Source organism: Notamacropus eugenii, chromosome 6 (genome assembly GCF_028372415.1).
Source record: "Notamacropus eugenii isolate mMacEug1 chromosome 6, mMacEug1.pri_v2, whole genome shotgun sequence".
NCBI classification, from domain to species: Eukaryota; Metazoa; Chordata; class Mammalia; order Diprotodontia; family Macropodidae; genus Notamacropus; species Notamacropus eugenii.
In genome coordinates, this window is record NC_092877.1 from 4,444,517 (window position 1) to 4,462,144 (window position 17,628).

The 17,628-nt window shown below is 52.8% G+C and overlaps 1 protein-coding gene and 1 long non-coding RNA gene across 14 annotated transcripts in view; one reads left to right on the forward strand and one right to left on the reverse strand.

The window, feature by feature from the left end:
- DGKZ (diacylglycerol kinase zeta) overlaps nucleotides 1–17,628 on the reverse strand; it is a 63,760-nt gene that overhangs the window by 14,644 nt on the left and 31,488 nt on the right. For 6 of the 13 annotated variants that reach the window (XM_072617680.1, XM_072617672.1, XM_072617675.1 and 3 more), the window contains exon 1: nucleotides 59–5,785. The exons of 6 other annotated variants lie outside the window; for them this stretch is intronic. In XM_072617680.1, coding sequence (XP_072473781.1) covers nucleotides 59–1,014 — 956 coding nt within the window. In that variant the 5' untranslated portion in view covers nucleotides 1,015–5,785. Of the gene's footprint in view, nucleotides 1–58; nucleotides 5,786–6,589; nucleotides 6,678–17,628 lie in introns of those variants that run through there. One more of the 13 variants, XM_072617676.1, reaches the window with a different exon arrangement.
- Nucleotides 5,765–10,041, forward strand: LOC140509782 (uncharacterized). Its single transcript, XR_011968915.1, has 2 exons — nucleotides 5,765–5,992; nucleotides 9,604–10,041. It is a non-coding gene; the product is annotated as an uncharacterized lncRNA (long non-coding RNA).

Below are 17,628 nucleotides of genomic sequence, written 5' to 3' on the forward strand. Positions count from 1 at the left end.
CTGGGGCGTGGTCAGACAGCCTGGCTGCTCTGCCTGTCCTGACCGCCGCTATACCTACGAGAGCAGAGTGCTCCAGGCCTCTGGTCCGGCGGACTTGCGTTTCAGAGCCACTTGCCGCCTACGGGACAGGGGGCGCAGGTGGCCCAGCAGGAGCGGGCTGGCAGGGGAACTGGGGACAAGGTGCTGCCCTGGGGGCCGGTACTGGCTGAGACGTCGGTAGTAGCCATGTAGGCCCCAGATGGTGCGGTCGTACATCACATCGGTGGAGAGCAGGTGTGAAGATTTTCGGCGTCGACGTAGACATCGGGGCATGTGAAGTCGGGGCCTAATGCCCACATGCTGGGTCTGGGGGACAGCCAGCTCCTTCTCACTTGCCTGAGGGGTCCTAAGCCCCAGGACCTCTGCCTCTTCCTCCTCTGTGTCATTCTTCCGCAGGAGACCAGTGAGGAGCAGAGGGGTCCCCAGGAGGTGAGTGTCAATTGCAGTCAGTGCCAATCTCTGGGATGTGCCTTGCTCCACAGTCAAATGGGGGCTGTGACTTAGGGGTACAGTGCTGGTGCGGCGATGGGAAGTCCTCACCCCGCAGTTCAGGAGACAGCCCTGAAACTGCGAACTGGAGCGCCGCTGCCGGGCCAGTGAGGAGGAAGGCTGGCCGGCTGAAGATCGCCGCCGGACCTTGCCCGTGGGGAGGGCTACCCCACTCCCCCGCCGCTGCCCACTGAGGTTTGCCCCCAGCCCCTTCCTCCTGAAGTGTCTCCTAAAAAAGGTATCCATGGTGGGAATGGTGGCTGTTGGGCACAGAAATCGGCTGTCAGAGGTCTGTGGCATGCTCCCACCCTTGGGGCTGGGCAGCAGGGGCTTTACTACACTGGAGAATAAGTAGAGGCAAGTGCAAGGTGCCCTGGATAACCACAACCAACAGCTGGGGGAGCTCAAGGAGCCCCTTTGGCCCTTCCAAGTGCCGCCAGGTTTGTATGTAATGGGGACACTAATGTGGCTCAGGGGCAGCCACATGGATTGTGCTGGAGCAGAGAGCTGAGTGTGTGCCACTGCTGGGCCCCAAGTCAATAACCGCTGAGAAAGCTGGGGTCGGCCCAAGGCCAGATGGAGCCGTCAGGGACCTCTCACTATGTGTTCCCATCAAGGGGAGGGAAAGACTCCTGCTTCTTCTGCCTCAGCAGGACATAGAAGGCAAGAGGCCTGTGGGCGCCACATCCCACCAGGACTGGGGACCTGTCTGCAATGAACAAGGGTGCAGGAGTGGGAGGAGATAATCTTGACAGGGCACTTGGTACCAAGCCTAGCCCACAATAAGTAACAAATGCTCCTTCCCTTCTCTTCCCCATTCTGGGTTCTTAACTTTGGGGTCTTGGGCCAATAACTCAACCTCTTGAGGGAAATGAGGGAGGTAGATGAGACTGTGTCAGAGTCAATGATCTCTAACAATTACACAAGGTTTTCCAAATCCCTCCAAACCCAGCCACAGGAAGGGGATCAAACAGAACTTGGGCCCCAGAGATGGCTGACTTCTACAGTGTTCCAAAGCAGCAGCCTCAGGTGGTCCAGCCCCGGAAGGCCATGGGCATGACCCTCACACAGGGCTGTCTCCCTGGGCACCTACCCCCTCATGGGGGATGAATGCTTCATCCAGGCACCAGGTGGAAGGAAAGGTGAGTGCCAGACATGGATGAAGGTAGAGAATGAGCCCAGGGAACAGCAGCCACAGATACCAGTGGGTATAGGTACCAGGGCAAAGCCTAGGCAAGGAGAGGGGGCACCAGGACAAAACTGAGTCTAGGATGGGCAGGCTGCTCAGGACAGGAGCAGAGAGAAGCTGATACTGTGCACAAAGCAGGGCATGGGCCAGAGCGGAAAGCCAAAGGGGAAGTGGGTAGGGGGGCGGTGCTGATAATGTTCTAGGCTGGGCCTGGCTTTTATCTTCAGGTGTATCCAGCTTGGAGGGGCCTCCACCAGCCTCGGGCCTCTCCTGGCACTCATCTCTCCATTCTTACTGGCACTTGTAGGGGAGGCAAGGGGGAAGGGAGACTGTTGGCAATCAAAGTTGACTGACCAGGTAATATTTTTTTTTGGGTGGGAGAAACAAAAGCTGCACCTACTCCTCCTTAAGGTCCATTCTTGGGAATAACCTGAGGAAAGCAGTATATGTGAATGAGACTATTAATAAGGAGCGTGGAGCTCCCAGAAATAAAGGAGCCAGAGAAGTAGTAGCCCCTATAATAATGTGGCCACTCTTTATTAACAGGGAAATAAAAGAGCTCTCTGGGAATCAGCCCAACTGGGACAACTTCCCCACATAAGGCAGCCAGCAAGCTCTGGGAAGGGGTGCTGAATGGCCCACAAGTCCCCCCCTTCCTTAAGCCACCTCCCCAGGGGAAGGGGAACAGAGGACCAGCAGCTATCTCCACTGATCTCCAGCGCCGTTCTCCCTTACATCACCAGGCTCCCGGGCTTGGAGTAGACAGAGGTGTCTGTACTAGGACAGGAAAGACCCTGGGACTCCCTCTTGTTTGTGGATTACAAGCCATTCCCCAGTGCCCACAGTGCTTTTCTGCCCCAGTCACACTGGCCTGGCCCTGTCCAGCATCCTCCAGGTTTTTGTGGTCCCAGGCCTTCGCTTTTCTTTCTACACTGTCTGCCCTGATCAGCTCCCAAGGACTCAATGATCTTCACTAGGGAGATGATTCTCAGGCCTCCCAAGTTGCCTCTAGAGTGGTGAGTCACCCGCCACCTTCTAGACTTCTAACAGGCGCCTCAAACTCAGAATTCATTCCCTCCAACCTAGCCCTTCATCCCAGCTTCCCAAGTCCTCCTGAGAGCACCATTCTCCAACAAACAAGGTTCAGAACTTCAGCAGCACCTGGACTTCTCTCTCCCTCAGCGCACATTCCATCTGTTCCCAGGCTGCTCCTGTCCCATCCACATTCCCTTCTCCCTCAGCCACCACTCCTGTTCAGGCTTCTCTTCTGGATCTCTGCAACAGCCCCCTAAAAGCTCTCCCTGCCCCCATCTCTTCCCAAGCCAATCTATCTTGTACTCAGCTGCTGAGGTTTGATCAGGTCATCCCCAATACTCAAGACTCCAGGGGCTTCCATCTGGCCTCCTGGTCAAGGTCAGCCCCTGTTCCAGTCTTCTAACATACCATTTCCCTCCACAGACTCCAAGGTCAAGGCACACGGACCTAGTGGATGTTCTTCACTCCCAATGCTCCATCTCCTACGTCTCTCTGGGCTTCTCAACTGGGGGCAGTCCCCACTCCCACCCTGCGGCTGCTTCCAGCTCGGCCCAGATGCCATCATCTGTCTCCTGGAGGCTTTCCTCAGGCCTCTGGCTGCCAGCGTTGGAGACATCCCCTTTGAGGGTACCTTGCACGCACTTAAAATGTCCCTCAGAGACACAATTTGTATACACACATCTGTACCATTAGATCATAAACTCTTTGGAAAAGGGCTCCTCCTTTGTTCTATGTCTGGTCACTGTACAGGTTTCACAGACACTTGATGACTGACCCATGTGTCTGGCCAGCTCGCGGCTCAGCGTGGGATACTGGGGGCCGTCTCCTCCCTTCTCCTAGTTTCTGTACAGGCCTGAAGGTGACAAAGCACTTTACATTCATGATTGCATTTGCCCCTTCCTACAATCCTCTGAAGTGCTATTATTAACTCCATTTTATAGATGAGCAAACTGAGACCAATTGGGTTTTTTTCTTGACATAGTTGGTAAACACTGCAAGCAGGACTGCCCCTAGATTCAACCCTGGCTTCTCCCTACAGATTGCAGCTGTCTGAGGGCAGGGAGCACACCAGGTTTCTAATGCCAGCGCCCTGCCTGGGGTACCAATGACTGAGAGGGCCAGAGGCCTGGTGGAGCATCGAGGCCCTCATCAAAGGCAGCTCTTAGGTCCTGGCCTGTGGTCCCAGAGGTTTCCCAGGCACTTCAAGTCCAGGGGCCTTTTGTGTACCTTTGCCACCTGTCAGACTGGCAGTCCCATGCTACTATCCTCAGGCTTTCCTATGGGGTATCAGCTTTCTGCTGTCCTGTGACAGCTGTCCAGACTGGAGGAGATTAGTCACCCTGACAGACCGCCTGATGCTAGTGTCACCAGAAAACAAAGGCCACAGTCTCTGTGTGGGGAATGGGGGAGGGGGCAGACAGGCCCTTGGGCACTTTGTAAACCCTTGCTGGTCAGCTCTAGCCCTGAACACAGCACCTGACACATAGTAGGCACTTCCAAAATACTTGCTGATGGACTAAAGGGAGGGCCTGGATGGAAGGCCAATCACTGGGTGCCCAGATGCCCATCTTCCCCACCCTGCATTCCGCTGGCAACATCTTTGCTGTCATCCATCCTGTGAGCACAGGGCTCACACAGCCACAGGAGGAGGGCTAACAGCTACTCAGCAACGCTCATCCCACAGTGATGGGGCCCCTCAAAGGCTGCCTTTTCCTTAGGAGAGAGCAGGGTAGTGAGAGGCCTCCCTCACAGAACAGGGTGCTGGAGCTTCCCTCTGGTCACCACAGACAACCCTGTCCTCTGCTCAGCCGGCTCTGGATCCATTTCCTCTCTGGCCTTTTCAGCAAACCGCTCTCCAGGGACCTCTGACCAGTCTAGCCTAAGCCCTCACTGGGCTGGGATGCTGGGCAGAGCTCAGTAGAGCTCCAACGGTGCCTTAGACTTTCTTGCGTTTCTAGCTTTATTCTGCGCTGGATGCGTAAAGGTCACTGGGCTCCAAGGTTGTGGTAACCCAGACTGTGTGGGGGGCCCCACAGCCTGAAAGCATGAGGGGGAACAAATGGGCTACGCCAAAGAGCCTCAAAGACATCAATGCGGTAGGGAGGGGACATGGCCCCTTGATTCTCTACCTGGGACAGTGCAGAACCCACACCAGGGCGAGATGGGAGCCCAGCTAACCCTTACCCATGAGTCCCAAAGGCCTCGGCCCATGACCTGGCCCACCTAAGGACAGTCTGATAGCAAGGGAAGGTATGGGCAGCTTCCTCACCTCTCTCCCCAGGAGCTGGAAAAAGAAAGGCAGGGCTGGGTAGTGGGACTCCTGGGTCCTCTCTGGGACTGGCTCACTGGATAAACAACAGTTCAGAGGGGAGAGCTGCTAGGAGGCTGGAAAAACCTCAAGGTCTCTCATTCCAGAAACGAATGAATTTCCAGTCTAATATACATTTTGATCCCTGGCCAATACTGACTGGGCCTCTCAAGGAGGCTCCTGAGCTGGAAGAGGCCTAAAGGTGTCACCCAGCTTCTCCAGGAGCCTATGCCAGGTGGCTCTCATCTTAACAAGGCCAAAAGTGCTCTCTCCTATCTCCTGGGTTTTCCCACTAAAGCCAGGGTGGGAGAGGAGAAGGAAGAGGGAAAGGGAAGTGTGAATTTGAAGGGTAGTCCCAGTCCACTACATGAGGAAGGAGGTCTGGCAGCCTGGCCACCTGGGTATTTGCTCATGCCACAAAGTGCCAGCCTCCACAGCCTGTTACATACACATCGCCCCTAGTCCTGGCTACAGTGCTTCCCATGTTCCGTGCTACCCTCCAAAGCCCGGGGCAGGGCTGCCCACTAAGTAAGAAAGAGACCAAAGACCCTCCACCTGCAACTTGAGGGGGCTTCAGATCACTCAGTCCTACCACCCACTGATGCAGGAGCTCACTCTGAGCATTCTGGGTAGCAGCTGCTGCTCGAGATGAAGCCCACTCCATTGTTCTGATTCATTTCCCTACATGGAGGGCCTAAGCACAGACCAGAAGACTGACACACATTTCCCTTCCTCTTGAGGCAACTAGCCTTCTTCCAGAAGCCCCATCCCCATGGAGGAGGCATATTACATCCCCCAGGGGATGCTGGCTGTGCGCCAATGTCCAGCTGTTCAACTCCCACAAGCCTTGGGTGGAAGGCTGGGAAAGTCTGAGACGGGAGAGCAAAGACACAGCATAGGCCTCTGACATGAGAAGACTGAACCCCCAAAAGGTAAAGGAACTTGTCTAAGGTCAGAGGATGATGGAGCGGAGCTGGGATTTGGGTTGAGCTCCTCATATTCCAAAACTGCTGTTTTTCATGATGCCAGGTAAAGGCTACTAAGCCCCTGGCTGGGGAGGGGAGAAGGTCTGGGCACCGCCAAAAGAGAGGGCACAGGAGGAAGGAGGCCTCCCTTATCAGTGCCCAGAATTGGGGGGGGGGGTCATGGGGTGGAAGGGAAGGAAGGAACAGGCAGCTAACCCCAGACTGCTTTCATTAGGAAACTTCTTGCTGGGGAGCAAGCCAGCAGGCACAAGGCAGCTGGCAGAGCAACAGGATGGGTGGCAAGGCTCTGGGCAAAGGGGAAGGGAGTTGTCTGGCTGGGTTAATATTTATCCTAGGCTCTTTTGGACTCCCTGCCCAGGACCAGAGGGGCACAGAGTGCCCTCTCTTCAACACTTACAGCTAGGCTGAGGATCCCAGTCCCTTCCTGGCCACATTGTGCCCAGTGCCCCCCACCCCACCCCAAATCCCAGGTTAGGAGGCCCCACGCAGATGAGAGAGGGAGTGGGGAGGGAAGGAGAGGGAAGGGATGAGTCCCCTTTTGACCTGATCTGAAGGCAGGGAGAGCAGTAAGCAGGGGCTCCGGGTCCTGCGAGCAAGCCCTGGGGCTCCAGGCAGCAGCCCTCTCTCTGGTAAGTCCTAGTTTGGAGGCAGCAGCCCTACTCTCCGCCCCCTCGTCACCCCTTCCCCCCTCCTTCCCCCTCTCCCTTCAGCCTAAGACAGCCGTTATGAAAATAACCCCATTGGTAACCAAGTGCACTTCCTCCTGATAGGGCTGGCTCCCAGCCCCCATGCGCACACACCAGCCTCCCCTCCCTGCTCACTCACCCAGAGGGGCAGATTGGCAGGCAGACGACAGAGGCAGAAACAGACAGAGACACACACAAATACAGACAGACAGACAGACACACACACACACACAGGAGAACCTCTCCTCCCTGCTCACTCACCCAGAGGGGCAGATTGGCAGGCAGGCAGACAGAGACAGAGACAGAGAGATACAGACAGACACAGATAGACAGACAGACACACACACACACACACACACGCGCGCACACACACACGAGAACCTCTCCTCCCTCCTCACTCACCCAGAGGGGCAGATCGGCAGGCAGACAGACAGAGGCAGAAACAGACAGAGACACACACAAATACAGACAGACAGACACACACACACACACACACACACACACACACACACACACACACGAGAACCTCTCCTCCCTGCTCACTCACCCAGAGGGGCAGATCGGCAGGCAGACAGACAGGGGGATTTATGTGGTCCAAGAGAGCGGAGGGGGGCAGTGGAGTTTACAGAGGGGGGAGTGTGTGTGTGTGTGACCATATCACTATGATCATATGAGAACTTCAGGAAAATCACTGGCAGCTAAAAGAATGAGCTGAGAACTCTGCACCCAGAGTCAGGAAGACCCACCTGAGTTCACATCTCTTTAATCATTCACTTTTCTGGAAAACCAGAAAAATAATAGTACCTGCCTCCCAGGGCTATTGTGGGGACAATATGGGGTATTTATAAAGCACTTTAAAGTGACACCTCAATGTGTGCTATTAATTAGCAAGAGGTAATGAGGGTGGGGGCTGAATGAGGTCAGAAGGTAATGCAGGAGAGATGTAAAGGTGGATCAGACATGGGGAGTGAGTAGGAGGGAGGGGTCGGGGATGACACCAAAGCTTCGAGCATGGTGGATGGTGGTGCTCTCAACAAGAGGAAGCTGGGAAGAGGGGAGGAATGGGGGGCAGGGGAGGACATGTTGAGTCTGCCCCATTTCTCCCCTCCCCTGTGAGAGGGACATTCAGTTATGGGCAGCACTGGAGCTCAGAAGAAATGTTAGGGATGCTGCTGAGGACAGTGGACGAGTCTATGTGTCACACTCCAGGCTCTCGAGCACTCCAAGCAGCACTGGGAGAGTGGCCCTCAAAACATACCCTCTGCTTTCTTCCAGAAAGAGCTGGTACCATCAACCTGACATGTTTTAATTATTTTCCCATTGTATCTCTTTCCTTCCCCCCCCCACTCCCCACCATTAGATGGCAAACTTGTGGGGCAGTGTCTTAGGAAAGACTACGCCAACATTAATGAGCCACTATTAAAAAGACCATTGGACCAACTTGAAGCTGAGAGAAACCTGGACTGAAATCCAGTCCTACACTTATTAACTCTGTGACCTTGGGCAAGTTGGTGGCAAAAACCTTGGAACCTAACTTTTTTAATCTCTTTATGCGAAGGGGTGGGGAAAGAGAGAGAGACAGAGAGAGACAGAGAGAGACAGAGAGAGACAGAGAGAGACAGAGAGAGAGAGAGAGAGAGAGAGAGAGAGAGAGAGAGAGAGAGAGAGAGAGAGAGCGCGAGCGAGAGAGCACCTAGAGGACAATGCACTTCACTGGGCTGGGGTGAGATCAAATGAGAACACATGGTAATGTGTAGAAAGCCCCGGGTAAATCCTAAACACTGCTACAGAGCTTACCCTGTATCCCACAGACCTTTAGCACAGGGCTAGCTTTGCCAAAGAGCCTCACAGCTTAGAGTCTAAAAAGCCAGGCCAGCAAGCCCTGAAGCAGACAGACATTATTAAGCTAGATTGTGTGTTACACACTGTCCTAGGCCACGGGTGGCCGGGTGGGGAAGGGACAGAGATACAAAGTGGAAGTAAGAAATATTCCTTTCTTCCCAGAGTTCAGAGAAGGGAGTGGCTAAGAAACCAACCCAGGGAGCTCCAACAGGCAAGCCCAGAGGATGTGACTGAGGGAGAACTCAAAGAGAGAAAGGGAGGACTCCAAATGTCATGTCTCTACCAAGCCAGCAGGGTGACCGAGGATGGGGCCCAAGGTCCATAAAGCCATCTTTTTCCCATTGCACCCTAGGAGATGTCATGGAGCAAGCAGAGTGGAAAGAGCACTGGGCTGGGGTCACAAGATTCAACTAGTAGGGTCACTTCCCCTCTGAGACTCAGTTTCCCCATCTATAAAAAAAGATCCTACCCACCTTTCAGGGTTGTTATGAAGAAAGCACTTTGGCCTACAGGCATGAGCTATTCTGATATCAGGGGAGACCATCTCCCTTTACAATGTGGCTTCCGTTTCAGAGAGTAAAATCAGGATGGAGATGGCCTTTTTGGTCAAGTTCCCACCATCTCCAGACCCCTTGCCCTCCAATCTCAAAAGCCAAAGCTCAAAGTACCTTTGTTTCCCACCCAGAGGATCGTGTGTGTGTGTGTGAGTGTGTGTGTGTGTGTGTGCGGCAGTCACTGCTGAGGGGTGGGGGTGGAGACCTGGTATCCTATATTCCTGTACTCCCTTATCTGTGAATGTTTCAAGCCCATAGTGGAAGGCGGATTCCTTGAGAACCCCACTCTCCAGGGGCTTTCTCCCCTAGCATTACTAATGACGTCTTTGCCAAATCTAACGGCTTTTCTTGACCTCTCTCCAGCCTCTGACACCATTGACTCACATCTTTTCTTGATACTCTCCAGGTCTCCCTCTGTGACCTCACTGTCTCTTGGATTCCCTCCTATCTGACTGGTCTTTCTCGGTCTTTGCAGGATCTTCATCCAGATCGTGCCTGGGTGACCCAAAGGGCTATTGTGGGCCCTCTTCTCTCCTCCCTCCAGACTGTTTCATTGGGTGATTTCATCAGCTCCCATGGATTCAATTATCCTCTGTCTGCAGATGATTCTCACATCTCCAACGGCCTATTAGGCATCTCAAAGTCAACACATTCGAAGCTGATCTTTCCCTCTAAACGCCAAACATCCCCATTACTGCCAGGGGCACTAACCATCTTCCCCAGACTGGGGGTCATCCTCAACTCCCCACATCCCACCTCCAATCTGTGGCCAAAGCCCATCAGCCCAGACTTTTCCAACAGCCTGGGGGTTGGTCTGCATGCCCCAAGTCTCTCCCTCCTCCTGTCCCATCTTCTCCCCATATGTCAGTGTCACTCTTTTTACTCAATAAACACCTCTCCATTATGTCCAGGATCCAATGACAAACATCTCTATTTGGTGCTCAAAGCCCTTCCTAACCCAGTCCCTTCTACTCCCTTTGTTTTCTTCTGCTTTACACTCTACTATGTCCCTGGCTGTCCAGCGACTGGTAAGAGAACTCCCTTTCCTGCCTGCAGGCATTTTTAGCACTTTCCCCAAGGCCTGCAAAGCTCATCTCCATCTCTGGCTCCTGCCTTTCCTCAAGTCCCAGCCAAAATCCCACCTTCATAAGAAACCTTTCCCAATTCCTTCCCTCTGTGGCTTACTGCTTGTTTGGACATGGTTCTCTGCATGTTTTCTCCACAAGATTGCGAGGTCCTTGAGGACAGGGATCTTCCTTTGTCTCCCCAGAACATGGCACAGTACCTGGCAGTGACTAAGCCCCAGACTTAGCAGCACAGGGCCTGGTGGGCAGCGCTTAACAAATGCTTGTTAAATCACACACCTCTTTTTTTTAAGTCCTAAAGCTCTGCAGAGAGTATCCCAAAAGACACTCTGTTTCTTTATACCCACCATCCTGCCCAAGCCTCTGCATCCTTTAATTCCTGAATCAAAAGCCCTGGTCTGATAGCCAAAATGTCTCAAGGCAGAGGCAGAGAGAGAGCCTCTACCTTCCCTGGGAAAGGTGCAGTGCCACTCTGGAGCCTTCTTGGTTTCCATGCAGTGATACACCCCAAACCCAGTGTGACAGTAAAGAATGCTGCTGGTGATGCAGCGGCCACGCTGTGGTCAGCATGACACGAAGGAGCCCAGAGGTACTGATTAATGTGGGACAGTGAGATCTATATATCTCCTTCATCTTTTCCCAGCTCATCCCTTTAACTGCAAGCTGACCTGTGGCCCTCCTCACTTCTCTTGTTTCTGTGCCCCCCTTTTCTCCACCTCTCCACTTTCCCTCATGGCTACAGCCTCTCGTTCTTCATCTGCCAGAAGCTACCTTGTTCCCTCCAATTCTTCATTCAAAGTTCACCTCCTCCCTTTCTGCACTTTTGCTCACATTATGGTGGAAAGGCTGCTGAACATGTGCTCAAAACATATGGGTATAAATCCAGGCTCTGGGGGACTGCAGGCAAAGTCACTGCACCGGGTCTCAATTTCCTTGTCTGTTAAACGAGGTAAGAAAAAGCGTAGTAGTAAGAGCCCGGCTGTACCACCTGCTTCCTCCCTTCCCTTTCCTAGGCCTCAGTTCCCTGATCGTCCTGATGTGAGGCCCTTCCCCCAGCCTTAGAATGCCAGAAGCCTGGGCACGCTAAAGGCCAGCTAGACTGAAATCTTTCAAGGGCATATAGGCCCCTGCCTTCCCCATTCTTTCATCCATTCAGCCCCCGGGAGCACAGGTGAACATAGACAATGTACTGTGGGGATTGTTGTCACTGTTGCCAGATCTCAGCAGATTAGATTGAGGGGATCGACTCCTCCCTACCTCCCCCCCAACAAGGAAGTAAGCAGAGAGGCCCCCCACCTCCATAGACCTTCAGTTTACAAAGGGCTTTGCTCATCAGCAGGGTAGGCTGTGCAAGTATCAGCAGCCCATATTTACAGATGGAAAAACCTCAGAAAGTGAAAAGACTCCCCTGGGTTTACACCCCACAAGTGTCAGGGTGCCAGGGCCCAAACCCAGGCCTCTGGCTCCAACATTGCTACCTACTGCCCCTTCCACCAATACTTTCTCCCAGTGTCCCTGGAGCTACTCTAAAAAGAGGTGGGGGAAGAATTTTAGAGAGGGGCTACATGGGGGGACCAGCTAAAGTCCCCATAGGTATGGGTACCAAAAAACTCGTAGGGAAAAAGCAGCTCTGCCCCTTGGGGAACTCCTTACAATGGGGTAGAGGAAGGAGGCTCCTGGCTGGGCCCCTTTCACAACCACCCCCTCATCTGTAAAATGTCAGCAAGTGAAGCCCGAGGTAGGGATGGCAGATAGGGAGGCGCTGGTATCTGGGTGGCAGGAGCCCAAGGCTCTGGGGAAGCTATTTTTAACCCTGCTGTGTTTGCTGAGGTCCCCTGCATCAAGACAACCCAATCTGGAGCTGTACCTGGCTGAAGCCTGAGGCCTCCCTCCTGCCATAGTCATAAAAGGTCTGAGTTAGAAGGCACCTGAGAGGCCAGCAGCTCCATTCCTTTCATTTTACAAAGGAGATCATCAAGGTAAAGGGAACGCAAATAAGTTCCCAAGGTCACTCACACAGAATGACATTTGCTCCTTAAGCAGAAGGCAGCAGGATGGGGAGGTGTTCCAGTGCACAGCCTCCTCCTGAGGAAAGAGGCCGTCTGAACAGAAGACCTCAACCCTTTGCTCTGGGGTCCACAGAAAAACACGAGAGGTCCTATGGGATCCCTCCTAAGCCATCCTGGGGAGCACCTAGTTGGGCCTACTGCCTCCCCATCCCCTCCAGCCATCTTTCCATAAGGATTTCATCAAGTGCCACACTGTGCCAGGGTACTGAACGAGGTCCCAGAAATGCCAAAACAAGAATGAACGATTCCCCCTTCTAGGGACTTGTATTTTACTGGAGGAAGTAATATGCACACAAGGAAAGAAAAATAAAGTAATTTTTTGGAGGGAAAGGCACTAATAATTGGGAGGATTATGAAGGAGCTCCTGAAAGAGGGTGCACTTGACTTGAGCTTTTAAAGAAGTTAGGGGACCTAAGAGGCAGGGGAGAGAAGGGAGTGGGGGGCAGTTTGTGGAAAGACAGAACATTTAGGCATCTCTCACCCTTGAAATGAATGTTCTTTTCTGAGAATATGAGCAGGATTCCCCTGGTGACCTAAGGTCCTTGGAGCAGCTCCTGGACACACAGATTATTCCAAGGGGAAGGGATCAATCACTTGGCTCAACTCCCGTGTTTTACAAATGAAGAAACCAAAACCCAGAGGGAGAGTGACTGCCGGGCGGGGGGTCCTGCCCTCCCCTCCCCTCAATGCAAGAGATGGAACGATGCCCAAGGGAAAAGCGGCAGAAAAGAATCCAAGCCCTCTGGAGCTCAACCTCAGGAGCCAGTCAGTCCACTGTGAACAAGTGGGCCCCAGCCCTTCCAGAGGTTTTGGAGGAGGAGCCAACTGGTGCCTCCCAAGACAGGTCACTCCACTTATGGGAAGCCCTGCTAGTAAGACATTTTTCTGACCTCAGGCCTCACTTTGCCTCTTGACAATGTCTACTCATCACTCGGAATTCAACCAGTCTCCCATTCTTTCCCCCTGGAAGCAGTACGACCAGAAAGCAGCACCTAGAGGGGTTTGTGTATGTGTGAGAGGGTGGGGGGTGAGGGGGAATGAACCCTGTTCCCACTCCAGTCAGACACAGAGACCCAGACGTTCATGTGACTCACCAAGCAGTTCTGTGCTGGCCCCATTCTTTGAACTTTACCTAAACCACAAAGGTTTCTCTACCAAATGGGGGAATGGGGTAAGCTCGCACACTTCCTTGCCTAATATGCCCCTCCTCTGCACTCTCTTTTGGCCTAATGTGGCCCCCAAAGGCAGCTCAGCTGGTAGGGAAGTGGAGGGGGAGAGAAGGGGATCCCAGGGGTACAAGATGACCATCTATGACCACAGCACCGATGAGATAAGGATGCTGAGTCCAAAGTGGCCTGTTCTGAGGAAAATCTATGAACATCAACCACCACGGGGATTGGCCTCCTGGAGACCCTTCACAGCCACCTTTTCCTCAGGTGACACAGTCTGATGAGTTAAGCTGAGAGAAGAAAGAGAGCAAGAGTTCACAACAAGTCATCAAACACCTACCCTCCCTGGCACATGAAGTCATGATGGGACCTCAGTGAATCACAGGCAGTGCACAGACAGACAAGAATTATATATTCATAGCCAGTCACAATTTTCATCTCCCCACTCACTTACCTTTACGTAAAAGCTTGGAACATGGGGCAGGCTTTCTCCTGTACCCACCCTCTTCTCCTGCACCCTCTAAGTTCTGCCAGACTCCCACAGATCTAAGTGAGAGATATGATAGCAGAAGAAAGGAAGTGTGGGGGAAGAGAAAGGATTCGGGAGAAAGAGAAGGAGAGGAGGACAGAGAAAAGAGAGGGAAAGAAGGGAGGGAAAGAGAGAAGAGAGGAAAAAAGAAGACTGGGAGAGGGAGAGAGAAGAGAAGGAAGGGGACAAAGAGAGGAAGAAAGGGATAGACAAAAGAGAGGGAGAGATGGAGGGAGACCGAGAGAGGGAGAGGAAAAGAAGGGAGAGGAAGGAGGGGCCAGCCAAGGCCAGTGCTCTTTGGGAGGCTTGGTGGGACAAAGAAAAGCAGCTGGATGTAATAGAAAGAGCCCAGGGAAACGGGGAAATGTGAGTTCTGGTCCCAGCTCTGCTATTTCCTGTGTGACCTTGGACAAGTTCCTGACCTCCGTGGGCTTCTGATTCCTCCTCATTCCAATGAGGGTTTGGTGATGCTAAGGCCTTCTCCAGCTCCATCCAGGTACTCAGCAGGGAAGGTCCTTTCTAGTGTGTCTAACAGCCCGAGTGTCCCATACCTAGAATGCTCTCTCCCAATTCCCTTCTTCCAGGGATCAGACCCATCACTGGGCATTTATTTTGTACATAGCCTGTATTTACTTACCTGTCAATGTGTGGGGTCCCTCTAGCAGAACAGAAGCTTCCTGAGGACTGGGACTCTCTTTGGTGCCTGGCATGCAGCAAATGCTTACTAAATGCTTGCAGACTGACTGATATGCTTTCCCCCTTTTTATTATAAATTTTATCAAATACAGGTATTTCAACATCCTGCCAATAAACGAGAGGATTGTTTACAGCATGATGACCTTGTGCTGTGTGCCCATCTTTTTAAAAGCATTTTCCCATTTAATGAGGCAGTTACAAAACCGCCACATTCCAACATTCATCTCTTAACACGCTTCAGACCATGCTCTCTGACATTCTCTATTTCTATGCTGGGGCCTGGATTGGGCCAGCTCCGCTGTGAGGGTTCAGGAGGCCCCGTAGTTCAGAAAAGTGAGGCGCAGGCAAGAGTCTTGGTGAGCCGGCCAGTTGAGTTCTGACCCACAGCCCTCTCTGTGCACAGAGAAATGCTACTGATCATTTCCTGACCTTGGCGGGCCCCAGATACCAGCTCAGGGAGGAGAAAGAAGAGGGGAGGAGGAGCTCTGTCAATATCTTAAGGGGGCCAATGTCGCCCCCTTGTGCCTTCCTGGCATTGAGCAGAGCAGGTACCCTAGCCAGAAGCTTAGGCATGGCTGCTTCCTTTGAAATTTTCTATGCTTCCTTCCCGCTGTGGGATGAAGCTGGAGACCTTGTGGAGTCAATGATGGGGTGTCCCTAGACAGGGCAGACCATCGAGGAATTAGCCTGCCCACACCTGTACCTGATAATGCTGGGGGGTTCAGTGAGGGGCACTCTCTGCACCGACAGATTGCTAACCCCCTAAGATTTCCCTGTGCCCAACCTGCCATCAAGCTAAACAGGCTATCAGTAGGCCCTAAAACTGGCACGACCACCTGTCTATGCCTGTGCCTTTCAAAGATGATAATAGGTTTAAGAGAAAAATGAGCTCTGCCAAACACTGGAGAAGAAAGTCCACCCCCACCCCCCCCACCATGTAGTATTGTGGGCAGACCTGAATTTAAACCCAGACACAGACACTTAATGGCTGTGTGACCCTGCTCACCTAACTTCCATGCCTCAGTTTCCTCATCTGTAAAGTGGGGATCTTAGTAGCACCTATATCCCAGGGCTGTAGTGAAGATATACAATCATATTTGTAAAGTCCTCTCTGTTCTTCCTCAGGACCTTGGGGAGTCTCAAAAGAGGTGGCTGTCCATCCAACATTGTTTTCTCAAGAGTCTCCTGACCAACAAAGAAGTGACAACTTCCAAGTCCCCAGAAGGCTCCATGAATGGAGAAGCCTGGGGTCCAAAAGGACATACTCAGAGCTTGCTGATCTGGCCATCCCATGGCTTGGCCTCAGATGTCTCTGGTACACAGGCTAGAAGCATCTGCCCACGTCCCAATGCCCTAGCTCCCCTCACCCCATCAAACTGCTACTAACTCAGGACCCTGACGGATGTCCCCCCAAGGCCAGGACCAGGAGCTGGTGTCTGGTGCTCAGCTGGCATTTGCTCAGGCCCAGACCTCTGTAGGCCTCCAAGGTGGATGAAACCCTTCCCCAGCCTGTGGGGCAAGGCACCATGCTCTATGTTGGCCCCAAGAGCCCACCATACAGTCAACAGCCATGTCCTACTCTCCCCCTTCCCTTTACTTCAGGCTCCCTGCTTCACACAGAAACTGCAGGAGTGGACCAGCATGGTAAAATAGTGATGAAAACCAACAGTAAGCCCCCTTCGCCTTGGGTGCCTTAAGGCTGACAGAACGCTGTCCCCTTGGCCTGCTGGGGTGGGCAGCGTGCATTTGATCATCCTGATTTTCAAATGAACAAACTACAGGTCAGATGTGAAGACTCTTGCCAAGGGTCAAAGGGTTCAAATGCAGATCTCTGGCCTCCAAACCAAGGGCCCCAGCCCAAAAGACCTGGATTCTGGTCCCAGTTCTGCTGCTAATCTGTGGTGGGAGCCCTCCTCACTTTAGGCCTGTTTCCTCACCCTTAAAATGACAGGGCTGGACTGGACAGTTTAAGGCTCCTTCCAGCCCTCAAAGGCTGGGCTATGAATGCAAGTGGAAGTTCTGTACCCAGAGCCCTCAGGACCACAGGCTGCCTGCTCCACTGCCTTATTTTCCCTAGGTACAGGGGAGTAGCCTGGCCAGGCTAAAAGCCTTCAAGAAAAGCTGCTCCAGCTGTCTAATATCCCCTCCTGGCTTCTTTTCCTTCTGAATTCAGCCTGATGAGAATCCAAGTGCCCATTTCCAGGGTCACAGGCTCTAAAGCGGGAAAGGATATCATGGTTCATCTAGCTCAAGTCTCCCCAGGTAAGTGAGTCCCAGAGAGAGAAGTAATCGACCCAAGATCACGCAGGTGCTAAGGAAAGGGCCAAGCCTTAAAGCCAGGTTCTCTGACTCCCAATTCTGGGTTTTTCCACATTGTGGCCTCACCGCTAGGCACCCTGGGGCACCCAATAAAAAGGAAAGGAAGAGGCGAAGGGAACAGGTATTTCTATATAGCACCTACGATATGCCAGGAACCATGCCAACTGCTTGACAAACATTATCTCATTTGAGATAATAATAAATAAAAGCCTTCTCTCCTCTAGCTTCTGAAGCAACCTTTCCAGAGAGCACGTTGCTGGTGGCTGGACGACAGGCCCCTCCCTCACTGCCACCCACCAGCAAGAGAGGAAGGCCCACTTGCGATCACAAAATGGTGGCACTCCAGGAGACTTGGCATCCCAGTACCCAGTTCTATGCCAGGCACGAAGCAGAGAATGCTTTCATGTGCTAGATAAGGAGACCAGGGCCTGGGAGAGAAAGTAACTTACTCAAACTCACACAGCTAGAAAGGGACAGAACCAGGACTCTAAGTCGGCCCTGGAGCCACGAAGTCCATCCCTGGGCGCCTTTTGGAGAGGCGGCTGACCTCATCCCTACTACCTCGATCCAAGAGCATGCTCTGGGCCACCTAGCCTTGGCTCTAAATAGATGAGAACAGCATTGAAGAAGTTA